This window comes from Takifugu flavidus, chromosome 4 (assembly GCF_003711565.1).
Source record: "Takifugu flavidus isolate HTHZ2018 chromosome 4, ASM371156v2, whole genome shotgun sequence".
Classification (NCBI taxonomy): domain Eukaryota; kingdom Metazoa; phylum Chordata; class Actinopteri; order Tetraodontiformes; family Tetraodontidae; genus Takifugu; species Takifugu flavidus.
Window position 1 is genome coordinate 348,889 of NC_079523.1, and position 11,112 is coordinate 360,000.

The 11,112-nt window shown below is 53.3% G+C and overlaps 5 protein-coding genes and 1 long non-coding RNA gene across 17 annotated transcripts in view; 3 read left to right on the forward strand and 3 right to left on the reverse strand.

The window, feature by feature from the left end:
- Window positions 1–321: 321 nt before the first annotated feature.
- LOC130524948 (uncharacterized) lies at window positions 322–3,121 on the reverse strand. 11 transcript variants are annotated; one of them, XM_057031553.1, is made up of 4 exons: window positions 1,309–3,121; window positions 928–1,028; window positions 703–729; window positions 322–626 (listed from the first exon to the last, which is right to left on the reverse strand). In XM_057031553.1, exon 1 carries the CDS (start codon window positions 2,951–2,953, stop codon window positions 2,024–2,026), a length of 930 nt encoding a protein of 309 aa, XP_056887533.1. In that variant the 5' UTR covers window positions 2,954–3,121; the 3' UTR covers window positions 322–626; window positions 703–729; window positions 928–1,028; window positions 1,309–2,023. The 11 variants fall into 11 exon arrangements, with proteins under 11 accessions (XP_056887533.1, XP_056887531.1, XP_056887530.1 ...); XM_057031551.1 differs by having other exon boundaries at window positions 895–1,028; XM_057031550.1 differs by having other exon boundaries at window positions 895–1,114.
- Window positions 2,698–5,350, forward strand: eif6 (eukaryotic translation initiation factor 6). 2 transcript variants are annotated; one of them, XM_057031555.1, is made up of 7 exons: window positions 2,698–2,957; window positions 3,121–3,326; window positions 3,677–3,762; window positions 3,860–4,035; window positions 4,341–4,517; window positions 4,635–4,819; window positions 4,905–5,350. In XM_057031555.1, exons 2-7 carry the CDS (start codon window positions 3,220–3,222, stop codon window positions 4,912–4,914), a joined length of 741 nt encoding a protein of 246 aa, XP_056887535.1. In that variant the 5' UTR covers window positions 2,698–2,957; window positions 3,121–3,219; the 3' UTR covers window positions 4,915–5,350. The 2 variants fall into 2 exon arrangements, with proteins under 2 accessions (XP_056887535.1, XP_056887536.1); XM_057031556.1 differs by having other exon boundaries at window positions 2,833–2,957; window positions 3,199–3,326.
- A 2-nt stretch (window positions 5,351–5,352) lies between these two features.
- map1lc3a (microtubule-associated protein 1 light chain 3 alpha) lies at window positions 5,353–8,573 on the reverse strand. The gene is made up of 4 exons (XM_057031557.1): window positions 8,393–8,573; window positions 6,617–6,672; window positions 6,361–6,467; window positions 5,353–6,291 (listed from the first exon to the last, which is right to left on the reverse strand). The coding sequence occupies exons 1-4, from the start codon at window positions 8,430–8,432 to the stop codon at window positions 6,129–6,131; spliced, it is 366 nt and encodes a 121-aa protein (XP_056887537.1). The 5' UTR covers window positions 8,433–8,573; the 3' UTR covers window positions 5,353–6,128.
- LOC130524952 (uncharacterized) lies at window positions 7,307–8,837 on the forward strand. Its single transcript, XR_008950292.1, has 2 exons — window positions 7,307–7,371; window positions 7,500–8,837. It is a non-coding gene; the product is annotated as an uncharacterized LOC130524952 (long non-coding RNA).
- dynlrb1 (dynein, light chain, roadblock-type 1) lies at window positions 8,659–10,055 on the reverse strand. The gene is made up of 4 exons (XM_057031558.1): window positions 9,821–10,055; window positions 9,496–9,571; window positions 9,254–9,421; window positions 8,659–8,990 (listed from the first exon to the last, which is right to left on the reverse strand). The coding sequence occupies exons 1-4, from the start codon at window positions 9,821–9,823 to the stop codon at window positions 8,947–8,949; spliced, it is 291 nt and encodes a 96-aa protein (XP_056887538.1). The 5' UTR covers window positions 9,824–10,055; the 3' UTR covers window positions 8,659–8,946.
- Window positions 10,056–10,063: 8 nt separating this feature from the next.
- The window catches only part of LOC130523920 (protein SSUH2 homolog), a 6,104-nt gene continuing 5,055 nt past the window's right edge, over window positions 10,064–11,112 (forward strand). Inside the window, exons 1-2 of the mRNA XM_057029546.1 lie at window positions 10,064–10,096; window positions 10,267–10,467. Coding sequence (XP_056885526.1) covers window positions 10,064–10,096; window positions 10,267–10,467 — 234 coding nt within the window. The remainder of the gene's footprint in view (window positions 10,097–10,266; window positions 10,468–11,112) is intronic.

The following is an 11,112-nucleotide window of genomic DNA, read 5'->3' on the forward strand; positions in this document are numbered from 1 at the left end:
TAACATAGAGGAACGTAAACATAGATGAACATAAACATAGAGGAACGTAAACATAGATGAACGTAAACAGAGGGAACGTAAATATAGAGGAACGTAAACATAGAGGAACGTAAACAGAGCGAACGTAAAAACATAGATGAACGTAAACATAGATGAACATAAACATAGAGGAACGTAAACATAGATGAACGTAAACAGAGGGAACGTAAACATAGAGGAACGTAAACAGATCTTCTGTTTCGCTCTTTCAACACATGTTCAGTCTTGTCTCGCGTCCACGTCGACAGTGAAATGCTAATAACGCTAATAACAGAAGAATCCTTCACGGGTTTCAGGTTTTTATTGCATCTTTTCAGCTTCCATAAAGTGAAATTATTTCTATAATTATAAATATCAGATGTTGATGAAGGTTTCCCAGCAGGTTCTCCACCGGAGACGAAACAGCGGTCCGAGCTTTGGATTTCCCAGGACTTCGTGAACACGTCGTCTGGCCCAGAATCCCAGATCATCGACTCTTGAACTGGGACCAGTTTAGTACCAGTTTGTGCACGTGATCATGAAGCACATGTCGTCCACAGTCTTGTTTCCCATGAGGCACTGGGGCAGTTCTGGTCGGTCTGGGGGTTCTAAAAGCGTCAGGACTTTAGCATAAACCTTTAAACCTTACTCGTACTTGTTCTATTGGACCTTGGAGCTGCTTACCTGGACCCTTGCGGTGCTCCTGCTCACCTGGGGCAGGTGCCGAGGCCGAGCTCTGCTCACCTGGGGCAGGTGCCGAGGCCGAGCTCTGCTCACCTGGGGCAGGTGCCGAGGCCGAGCTCTGCTCACCTGGGGCAGGTGCCGCGGCCGAGCTCTGCTCACCTGGGGCAGGTGCCGCGGCCGAGCTCTGCTCACCTGGGGCAGGTGCCGCGGCCGAGCTCTGCTCACCTGGGGCAGGTGCCGTGGCCGAGCTCTGCTCATCAGCAGCCTCCTGCCCTCTGGAGCTCTGCTCCTGGTGGCTCTGCTCTGCTCCCATCCTCAGGACACACCTGAGCAGCACAGGTGAGTCACAACGTCATTAGGACTGAAGATGGCCTTCATTTAAAACACGAGCTCCAGCATCTTTTATCATTTCCTGTAAATGAGAGACATTTAGCTGCTTTTAATTTAGAGTTTCAACTAAAAATCTGAAGGATTAGCTGGATGTAATAAATAGCTGGTTGATTCCGAGTCACAGCTTTGAGTTTAATATGTGAGACTGGTGTGTGTGTGTGTGTGTGCGTGTGTGTGTGTGTTTGAGTGTGTGACAGACGGTGAAGCTGACGGAACCTCGGCCCAGCGGGATGGCTCCGGTTCGGATGAGTCTCGATGTTTCCAGGCAGGTTCCGCCCTGGACGCAGTTCAGCACAGATCGTCTCGGGGGAGAAGATGATCACTCTGCGCTATATGCGACGTGCTGACTGTGGTCTTAGCAGGTCAGTTTAAACAACATGCTAACATCGACACCAACAACATGCTAACATCGACAACATGCTAACACCGACACCAACAGACGCGCTTCCCACCCCACACTGGTTGGTCTTTGAACAGAAACCAAAGAAAGGAAAACTGGCTTCTTTTCTTTGGGACTGCGAGCAAGAGGTCTGTTCATATCAGAAGATCTTTGTTAAACCTCCCCGCTGTGACGTCACAGCCATGGGCAGCAAATGGAAGCGTCGGCAAAACAAGACGTCACGCAGAGCGGCCACGTGATTGGCTGCTGACAGCGGCTACGTCAGGAAAGAGGCGGGAAAGCGCGGCGCGTGCAGTTGCTGTGCAGGTTTCAGAGGACGAAGCGTGTTTTGATTGATTGATTGATTGATTGATTGGTTAATTGATCGATTTTAACAGATTATTTATCAGTGAAAACACGTGTGAGCGATAAACTGATAAAATAGACAAGGATTCATATCTGAACATTAAAGTCTGATTAAGTTCTCATCCGAACAACTGTGGCATGTTGTTATTAATAATCTGTAAATCTTTATTAATCCTCGATGTACAGTCAAGAAAATCTGAGAGATGAATGAGATGAGGAGCGTTCACACCAGCAGCTGAAGGTCCAGCGATGGACCAGTGACCTCCAGGTCAGCACAGCTCTGACCAACACCCCCACCTGAACCCCCACCTGAACCTGAACCTCCACCTCCACCTGAACCCCCACCTGAACCTGAACCTCCACCTCCACCTGAACCCCCACCTGAACCCCCACCTGAACCTGAACCTCCACCTCCACCTGAACCTCCACCTGAACCTCCACCTGAACCTGAACCTCCACCTGAACCTGAACCTCCACCTCCACCTGAACCTCCACCTCCACCTGAACCTCCACCTCCACCTGAACCTCCACCTGGAAAAGAACCGCTGGACTGGACCTATTGAAGGTCTGCAGGTCTGGAGGTCTGGAGGTCTGCAGGTCTGCAGGTCTGGAGGTCTGAAGGTCTGGAGGTCTGTAGGTCTGGAGGTCTGAAGGTCTGGAGGTCTGTAGGTCTGTAGGTCTGGAGGTCTGAGGTCTGGAGGTCTGGAGGTCTGAAGGTCTGAAGGTCTGGAGGTCTGTAGGTCTGTAGGTCTGTAGGTCTGGAGGTCTGGAGGTCTGGAGGTCTGTAGGTCTGGAGGTCTGGAGGTCTGGAGGTCTGTAGGTCTGGAGGTCTGTAGGTCTGGAGGTCTGGAGGTCTGTAGGTCTGGAGGTCTGGAGGTCTGAAGGTCTGTAGGTCTGGAGGTCTGTAGGTCTGGAGGTCTGGAGGTCTGGAGGTCTGGCCTCCAGCATCCCAACCTCCTGCTGCCCCCTGCTGGCCTTTGTGTGACCTGAACCCTCTCCGGGACCCGGAAGCAATTTAACTTTACGTCCTACGTCATCGCGCTTTTCCCAACGCGGAAGAGCACACGTGGGGGTCGAAGGGAGCGCTCGCGCATACTGCACGGCCTCGCACCTCATCCAGGTACCGACTCTCCTTATATTGAATGTTTGTTGTATTGGCGCGCACGTGGTCACCTTCAGCGCGTGAGCAGACGTGTTCTGTCTGGTTCACACGACCAACTTGTGCATCGTAGCTAGCCGAGCAGCTATTAGCGCTAATGCTAACGTGTTCAACACGTTCAAAGTGATCGCTGGGAACCGAAGCGGGTCGTAACCGAAGCGGGTCGTAACCGAAGCGGGTCGTGACCGAACCTGTCGTCTAGGACCAGGACCCGACCGTCGCCATGGCCGTCAGAGCCTCGTTTGAGAAGAACAACGAGATCGGCTGCTTCGCCAAGCTAACCAACACCTACTGCCTCGTGGCCATCGGCGGCTCCGAGAACTTCTACAGGTGAGCCGCTCGGAACCGCGTTGGTCCCTCAGAATGTGGACTTGGAACAAAGAACCAAAGCAGAAAATAGAAAATAAAGCAAAATAGAGGCGCTTCAGCGTAGGTGCTGGATGACGTCATCCGCGTGACTCAGCATTTAATGACGTCGCATAAAAACACGTAATTGCCTGACCCAGGAAGCGGCAGGTCCGACCTGCTGACCCGAGATCCAAAAATGGGGTGAGACTTTGGTTTGTTGGGGTTAGAAGAACAACTGTTGGGGGGCGTCCCCCCCTGACCGGTGGTACCAGTGGGTCCGGTGGACCCGGTGGGTCCAGTTCGCTGTTAATGTTCCTGTTTGTGTGACGCAGCGTGTTTGAAGGCGAGCTAGCAGAGACCGTCCCAGTGGTCCACGCCTCCATCGCAGGCTGTCGCATCATCGGCCGCATGTGTGTGGGTGAGTCTCACACACACACACACACACACACACACACACAGGACGTGGCCTGTCTGTTGGCGTCCTCGCTGATTGGCCGTGTGTGTCATGTGACCAGGGAACCGCCACGGCCTGTTGGTGCCCAACAACACGACGGACCAGGAGCTGCAGCACATCAGGAACTGTCTCCCCGACAACGTGCGGATCCAGAGGGTGGAGGAGCGACTGTCCGCCCTCGGGAACGTCATCGCCTGCAACGACTACGTGGCGCTGGTCCACACCGACCTGGACAGGGTGAGGCACAGAAGCGGCGTTCCTCAGCGCCACCCTGAGGCTCCACCAGGCCGGCGCAGACCTGGTCCCCCAGCGTCTCCGTGCTCACTCGTACTCGCGCTGTGTAGAAGCTAACTTCCAGCCTGTTAGCAGGCTATGCTAACAGCCTCCGCTACATTAACCAAGCTCAGACCAGCCAAGGCGAAGGATGTGTAGCATCGTGGCGCTCCGGGGGCCACGGACGCCCACGTCAGCCTGATGCACTCCGCAGGATTAGCGTCCTGGACGCACCACCTTCTGAAGCGTGTCCATGTGTCCCCCCCCAGGAAACGGAGGAGATCCTGGCTGACACCCTGAAGGTGGAGGTTTTCCGTCAGACGGTGGCGGAGCAGGTCCTGGTCGGCTCTTACTGCGCCTTCAGCAACCAGGGAGGCCTCGTCCACCCAAAGACGTCCATCGAGGACCAGGACGAGCTGTCCTCGCTCCTGCAGGTCCCCCTGGTGGTGAGTACGGGTCCTACACGCAGGCTCCTGCTGGCTGATGTCCACCTACACGTCCTAATGCTGTTAGCATTAGCTTTAGCCTGGAGTTTGATGTTGACGTGAGGCGCCCGTGTGCAGGCGGGGACGGTGAACCGGGGGAGCGAGGTGATAGCGGCGGGGATGGTGGTCAACGACTGGTGTGCGTTCTGCGGCCTGGAGACCACCAGCACGGAGCTGTCGGTCATCGAGAGCGTGTTCAGGCTGGGCGACACGGCGCAGCCCTCCGCCATCGCCACCAGCATGAGGGACTCGCTCATCGACAGGTACGTGCTCCCCTTCCGCCTCTGGCGCTCCTCGCCCGCCACGCCGTCGCCACGCCAACCACTGTTTTCCTCCGTCTCCCGGCAGCATGGCGTGAAGCGCCGTCACACTCCTCAACTTCCTGCTGCTGATCCACCTGGAGCCGCTGGTCTGCCACGATCAGCGCGACCATATTTGGCACTTCCTGATTCTCCAGCTCATTTCCCCGTAAGACCGTTTTTGGAAGATCTCCGGGAGCAGCAGGTCCTGGTGGGTCCGTCCGGAGGAGCCTGCAGTGACCACGGAGGAGGAAAAGCTTCCGATTCCCTCTTCCTTCCGAACCCGCGACCGTCTGAGCTCAACCTTCGGCTTCGTTCTTCATGTTTTCAGGAGAACTTTGGAGGAACTTCAAAGCCTCAGTTTTCCATTCAAGAAACTGACATTTTTTGGAACTTTGAGAAACTTTTTTTTCTAAATTCCAAAAAAAAAAATCAAGTTTTGTTTTTGATGTTTCTTCTTGTGTGTGAAATAAAGAAAAGCTCTTTTTAGCAGCGGCTGGTGTTCAAAGGCAACTTTCTCTTTATTGGCAACAGCTTGAAGGAACCTGAACTTCACGAAGCCAAAAGAAACTTTATACAACTCGATTAAAACGGGAGTTTCACACATTTCACATGTAGATTTGTAAAACATCTATAAAGAATTAGCATTTAAACTTGACGTTAATATAAAACATGCAGTTTTGTGCCGCTTTCCTACCTGTGAAACGTGAAGATCAAAGGACGATACAAAACCTTTAAAGTGGCCACAGAACTACGCAGACTTACGTTAGAATCTGTGCAAAAGAAGCTGGTTTCATGTTTGTCTACCGATGCTAACGTGCTAACGAGGCGGGAAGGACGCTGCAGCTTCCATCTGCTGCATGCATGTGGCTAATGTGGCGGGATGCTAACCTGGCGTCAGCAGCGAGGACATTAAAGATCACATGACCAGGATGGAGACCGCTGTCAACATCTGGAGCTTCAGGCTGGCAGCAACAATCGGAAAAAGACCTCAAACTACAAGTTAAAACCGTTAAAAGTCACCGTTTGTTGTGACGAACAGAACCTGACCACGCAGGAAGCTTCAGAGTCCAAATTAAAACTCTTGGCTTTCAAAATAAGAGTCTGCATGATGGAGTCTGACAGCGCCCCCCAGCGGTGGGACCTAGTGTTGCATCTACTGACCAATAACGAGGGAGCTGAGCGGGGGGCGGGGCTTGTTACCACAGTGATGTATCTCTGCTGAGTGGGGGGTCGTGACCCCACCTCCCAGTGCTCCCAGTGCTCCCAGTGCTCAGCAGCCGAAGGTCTCCTGGGAGGCGTAGACCATGTAGAGGAAGCCGTCCTCGTCCCGCTCCTGCTCGTAGATCTCGGAGATGGGCGTGGACACGGACACCATGCTGTGCTGGTTGACCAGCAGGAAGAAGGCCTGCGTGGGGTTCAGCTGCAGGCGGCGTCTGGGAGGAAGCAGAGGAAGTGACGGAGGCTCCGCCCACCTGCAGGTAAGAGCTGCGGCGTGTTCCTACCTGATGATCTTGACCAGCTCGCTCATGTTCACGTGATCTGGAACCAGGAACTTGGTCTTGTCCAGAACCGGCAGCTGTTTCTCTCCCTTATATCTCTCAATGATCACCTGCAGACAGGAAGTGATGCGTCAGCAGACAGGAAGCAGCGTACCAGACAGCCCCGCCCACTGGAAACCACGTGGACCAGGTGTGGACCTGTGACCAGCAAAGCTCCGGACTCGGGGTCAGAGGTGAGTGTGTGGACCAAAGATCTTACGGGGATCTTGTTGGGGTGCTGTTCTCGGATCTGCTGGACCTCTTTGCAGCGATCAGCTGGGGAGAAGAAGAAGAAAAGGTGTTTCAGCTGGAGTTCAGGCTGAAGCAGCAAATCCAGAACAAACTGGAGCAGGTGGAGCCCTGACGGGGGTCAGGAGGGCAGGTGGAGCCCTGACGGGGGTCAGGAGGGCAGGAGGGCAGATGGAGCCCTGACGGGGGTCAGGTGGAGCCCTGGCGGGGGTCAGGTGGAGCCCTGACGGGGGTCAGGAGGGCAGGTGGAGCCCTGACGGGGGTCAGGAGGGCAGGTGGAGCCCTGACGGGGGTCAGGTGGAGCCCTGACGGGGGTCAGGAGGGCAGGTGGAGCCCTGACAGGGGTCAGAAGGGCAGGTGGAGCCCTGACGGGGGTCAGGAGGGCAGGTGGAGCCCTGACGGGGGTCAGGAGGGCAGGTGGAGCCCTGACAGGGGTCAGGAGGGCAGGTGGAGCCCTGACTGGGGTCAGGTGGAGCCCTGACGGGGGTCAGGAGGGCAGATGGAGCCCTGGCGGGGGTCAGGAGGGCAGATGGAGCCCTGACAGGGGTCAGAAGGGCAGGTGGAGCCCTGACGGGGGTCAGGAGGGCAGATGGAGCCCTGACGGGGGTCAGGAGGGCAGGTGGAGCCCTGACAGGGGTCAGAAGGGCAGGTGGAGCCCTGACGGGGGTCAGGAGGGCAGATGGAGCCCTGACGGGGGTCAGGAGGGCAGGTGGAGCCCTGACGGGGGTCAGGAGGGCAGATGGAGCCCTGATGGGGGTCAGGAGGGCAGGTGGAGCCCTGACAGGGGTCAGAAGGGCAGATGGAGCCCTGATGGGGGTCAGGAGGGCAGGTGGAGCCCTGACAGGGGTCAGAAGGGCAGGTGGAGCCCTGACGGGGGTCAGGAGGGCAGGTGGAGCCCTGATGGGGGTCAGGAGGGCAGAAGGTCCCAGCTGAGCTGTCTACAGACGGATCACATGACCTCTTTAGGTGAAATGACCTTAACATGAGAACTTTTCTGATGTGAAGAACTCCAGAGCGCCCCCTGTTGTCACATGACCAACCCAGGCCACAGTCCGGTCAAGGTGGACCTTCTGGTCTCGCTACAGCTCCCAGACTGGAGCACTGGTTCTGGTTCTCACTGGTTTACAGGAACTAGTCCAGGTCGGGACTGACGTCACAGGGGCGTGTCCCAAAGGTGGAACACTGATGTTCTGAAGGTTCTGGACCGTGGACCATTATTAAACGGTGGGCTGAAGGTCAGATGATCACCGCGTTTTCACCGGATTATGGGGAAAAGCAGGTAATCCGATTCATAATCTCCCTCCGTGCTTCAGACAACCGAGGACATGACGTCATCGTCAGCTTCTTTAGCATCAGATTACACCAAACCGTCTGGGCACGTGTCCGGGAACAATGTGTCAGCACCTGTTTACTGCTAACTCATGTAGCCACAGCTAAACCATGACAATGCTAGGCCTCGCTAGCTTCGAAGCTAGCTAAAGACAGATGGCCTTTAAAACAGCCAACTGGACACTGAACGCAGCACAAGATTAGCTGGGATTTGACATTTCTTCCCCTTCAACATTCATTTCACTTGTCATCACAACATTAAACTAAGAATATGGATGTTGTCAACAGGTCGCTTTTGTTGTTTGCTGCTCCCATCGTTTAAACAGCTGTTAAACCCAGAAAGCTGCTAAAATAACCCGTCAGCTCCGCGTCAACAAACTCACGGGCTAAGCTAAGCTACTGCTGCTAGCCTTCTTACCAAAAGTCCTCCGCTGTTTGAAAGGTCTGTCTGACGGCATCTCGGTGGGGTGATAACGCTGTTATAACCCGGCCAATAAAAGGATTATAGTGCACTTCTGTCTCCGAACGTCCGTCGCTTGAGTTTGTCAACAACCACCGCTGACGTCACCCGGATTTAAAGGGAACGTTCGTCACTTCCTGTCGGCGCAGCTTCAAAAGGCCTTCAGCGGCCAGCGTGGTTGGCATGTTGTTGAACATAAAATAAAGCATTTTAGACGCAACAAAAGCGTTTTAAGAGGTTTTATTCGGGAAGAAATGACCTTGGAGAGTCACCATGGTAACAGACGCCTGGAATGTCTCTGCCAGGTTGTGCAAACAGCCTTCAGCAACCATAAATCATCAAAGAAACATTCGGGACTGAAGTGTGTTCCCGTCTCACCACAGCGGGATGCTAAGCTAAAGAAGGGCGGCGTCATGGTCACATCAAAGCAACAGCGAGTGCATCGACAGTCCAGGTTCATAACAAAGAGTTTTAATGAGTTAAATATGAGACAATGGCGACGTGCTCCTCCTCTAATGTCCTGGATTCTGAATGACGATCAGGAAGTAGTCCTTATCTGTGGGAACACACAAAAACAAAGGATAAGGCGCGGAGGCGAGAAGGTGGCCGCCTCTGCCTCCAGCGGACAGAAAGACGGACTCTTTCCTGACTGGAGGTGCAGGTGAACCGGCTTAAAGAGCACCAGGTCCCAGAGGAAGCCAGATCAGCTGGGCTGCGTCCTGTCCTGGACCGGTCGGCGTGGAGGTCTGGTTAAACTAGTTCTGGCAGAGAGAAGGTTCTCGGGCCTGGATGACCGAGAACAAACCTTCGGCTGCTCACCTGGAGCGATCATGATCTCGTTCTTCTTGGAGCGCACCCGCAGGAAGGTCAGGTCGTTCTGGGGGTCGATGTCTCGGATGGTGGTCCTGGCCTTCATCAGCAGCTGGTGAATCAGTCCGGCGTACTGGACAGTACTGGTGCTGTCCAGAGTGGTTTTGATGGGAATTCCTGAGGAAAACCAACACGCAGCACCATAAGATCCGCACAAATATTCCAGGAAGAACAAAAGAAATGAATTCCACCTTCTGAATTGGCGACGATGATGCCCTGAACTCCCTTCTGGCTCTGGATTCTCTTCAACGTTTCTTCAACTTCAGCCTGAAAAACATGTTCAACGGCTCCGTCAGCCTAACATTAAGGGCACATTTATGGCGAGATTTAATATAAAACGAGCGTCGTCAGCGAGAAATAACAAGATAAACATCTACATTAAGGCCACGACGAGGGCTAATGAGCTAGGTGCTAAAGACAACGCCCGCGCAAACAAAAACAGTCACATAATTGAAGCCAAACATCACAGTTTTAATTCCTACGCGCTCGTAAAATTGTACTTGAAGAGTTCTTCACCATTTTAAAGATGAAATCTTTGACAGAATCTCCGCTTTTGGCTCACAAGCTAATATCTCAGCTGTTGTTGCCTGGTGATACACTTCCGGGTCAAAGGGTACAGTGATGCGTTCACGCCCGGGGAATCAGCAGGAAAAATTCACGTCGACAACGATCCACAGCAGTTTGTTGTGTGCATCCACACAACCAACTAAATATATATAAAATCCTTTTCTAACCATCTTTAGCTCTTTAAATTGCCGCATGGGTGTTTCTATATGTTTCTATAACTTTTCGGTCACATTTATTGCGTTTTAAAACTACAATTATGTACAACAACAACATGTAGCGTGACTCCAGCGGGCTGGAGAATAAACTGATTTTAAAATAAAAGCAGCTCCATCGTTGCTGTTCTTTCGAAGTATCCAGCTGTTAGTTGACTTTAACAGCTGTAGTAACATGTGCAGCTTCGCTCTTATCTAAATGTACAGTATAACTGCCACTCATCGGGATTTAAATCCAGGAATCGAACGTTTGGAATCGTCACTTTCAGATTTTACTTTGAAGGCGCGGGCCGACTTCCGGTGTGTTCGCGCTGCTCACGTGGCGACTTCACAGCCGCGGAGCTTCGGCCACTCGAGGAATGGAGGACGAAAACGACAAAGTCGGTGAGAAAAAGTGTTTTCTTCCGCTGATGCTTCTACTTTTGTCTCTCTGGTTTAACCTGGTCCAACCCTCTGGTTGAACCAGGTTAAACCAGGTTACCGGTGTGAGTGGGGGCGCGAGGGGGCGCGAGGCGTCGCGAGGCTTCAGCCGCTTGTTGGTCGAGAAGTTTTAGACTTTTTTGCTTGATTGTGAAAAGGTTCCGTCCCGTTATCAGAAGTGATCATTCATTTTTCAGGCTTTATTTAACTTTTTCCCTGTTTGTTTCCTCCCTGTGAATCATGAAGAATTAAGATTCACAGAAATTCTGAGGAGCCCAGAACTGGGCTGGGCCCGCAGTTCTGATGGAGTTCTGGTGCCGATGGCCCAGGAGCTCAGCTCCTCGTGTTCCATTCTCTGAGTCAGCTGCAATCGATCAATCAATCGATCAGTGAATCTTGAAGAAGCCTCTGAAATCTGCTGATGAAGCAAATTCTGCAGAAGCTGTTGGATGTTTCAGACTCGCCTCCACTGGAGGACACACACACACACACACACACACACACACACACACACACACACAGGCACACACACACACACAGGCACACAACACACACACAGGCACACACAGGCACACAGGCACACACACACACAGGCACACACACACACAC

Excerpts from the sequence above, each read along its gene's own strand:
- LOC130524948 (XM_057031553.1), bottom strand. The coding sequence starts at position 2,953 with ATGAGGTGCGAGGCCGTGCAGTATGCGCGAGCGCTCCCTTCGACCCCC.
- eif6 (XM_057031555.1), top strand. The coding sequence starts at position 3,220 with ATGGCCGTCAGAGCCTCGTTTGAGAAGAACAACGAGATCGGCTGCTTC. Across the intron at positions 3,327-3,676 it reads GGCTCCGAGAACTTCTACAG|CGTGTTTGAAGGCGAGCTAG; the intron begins GTGAGCCGCTCG and ends TGTGTGACGCAG. Across the intron at positions 4,518-4,634 it reads TCCTGCAGGTCCCCCTGGTG|GCGGGGACGGTGAACCGGGG; the intron begins GTGAGTACGGGT and ends GCCCGTGTGCAG.
- map1lc3a (XM_057031557.1), bottom strand. The coding sequence starts at position 8,432 with ATGCCGTCAGACAGACCTTTCAAACAGCGGAGGACTTTTG. Across the intron at positions 6,673-8,392 it reads CAAACAGCGGAGGACTTTTG|CTGATCGCTGCAAAGAGGTC; the intron begins GTAAGAAGGCTA and ends TCTTCTCCCCAG. Across the intron at positions 6,468-6,616 it reads AGCACCCCAACAAGATCCCC|GTGATCATTGAGAGATATAA; the intron begins GTAAGATCTTTG and ends TCCTGTCTGCAG.
- dynlrb1 (XM_057031558.1), bottom strand. Across the intron at positions 9,422-9,495 it reads CATCGTCGCCAATTCAGAAG|GAATTCCCATCAAAACCACT; the intron begins GTGGAATTCATT and ends GGTTTTCCTCAG. Across the intron at positions 8,991-9,253 it reads CGAGATCATGATCGCTCCAG|ATAAGGACTACTTCCTGATC; the intron begins GTGAGCAGCCGA and ends GTGTTCCCACAG.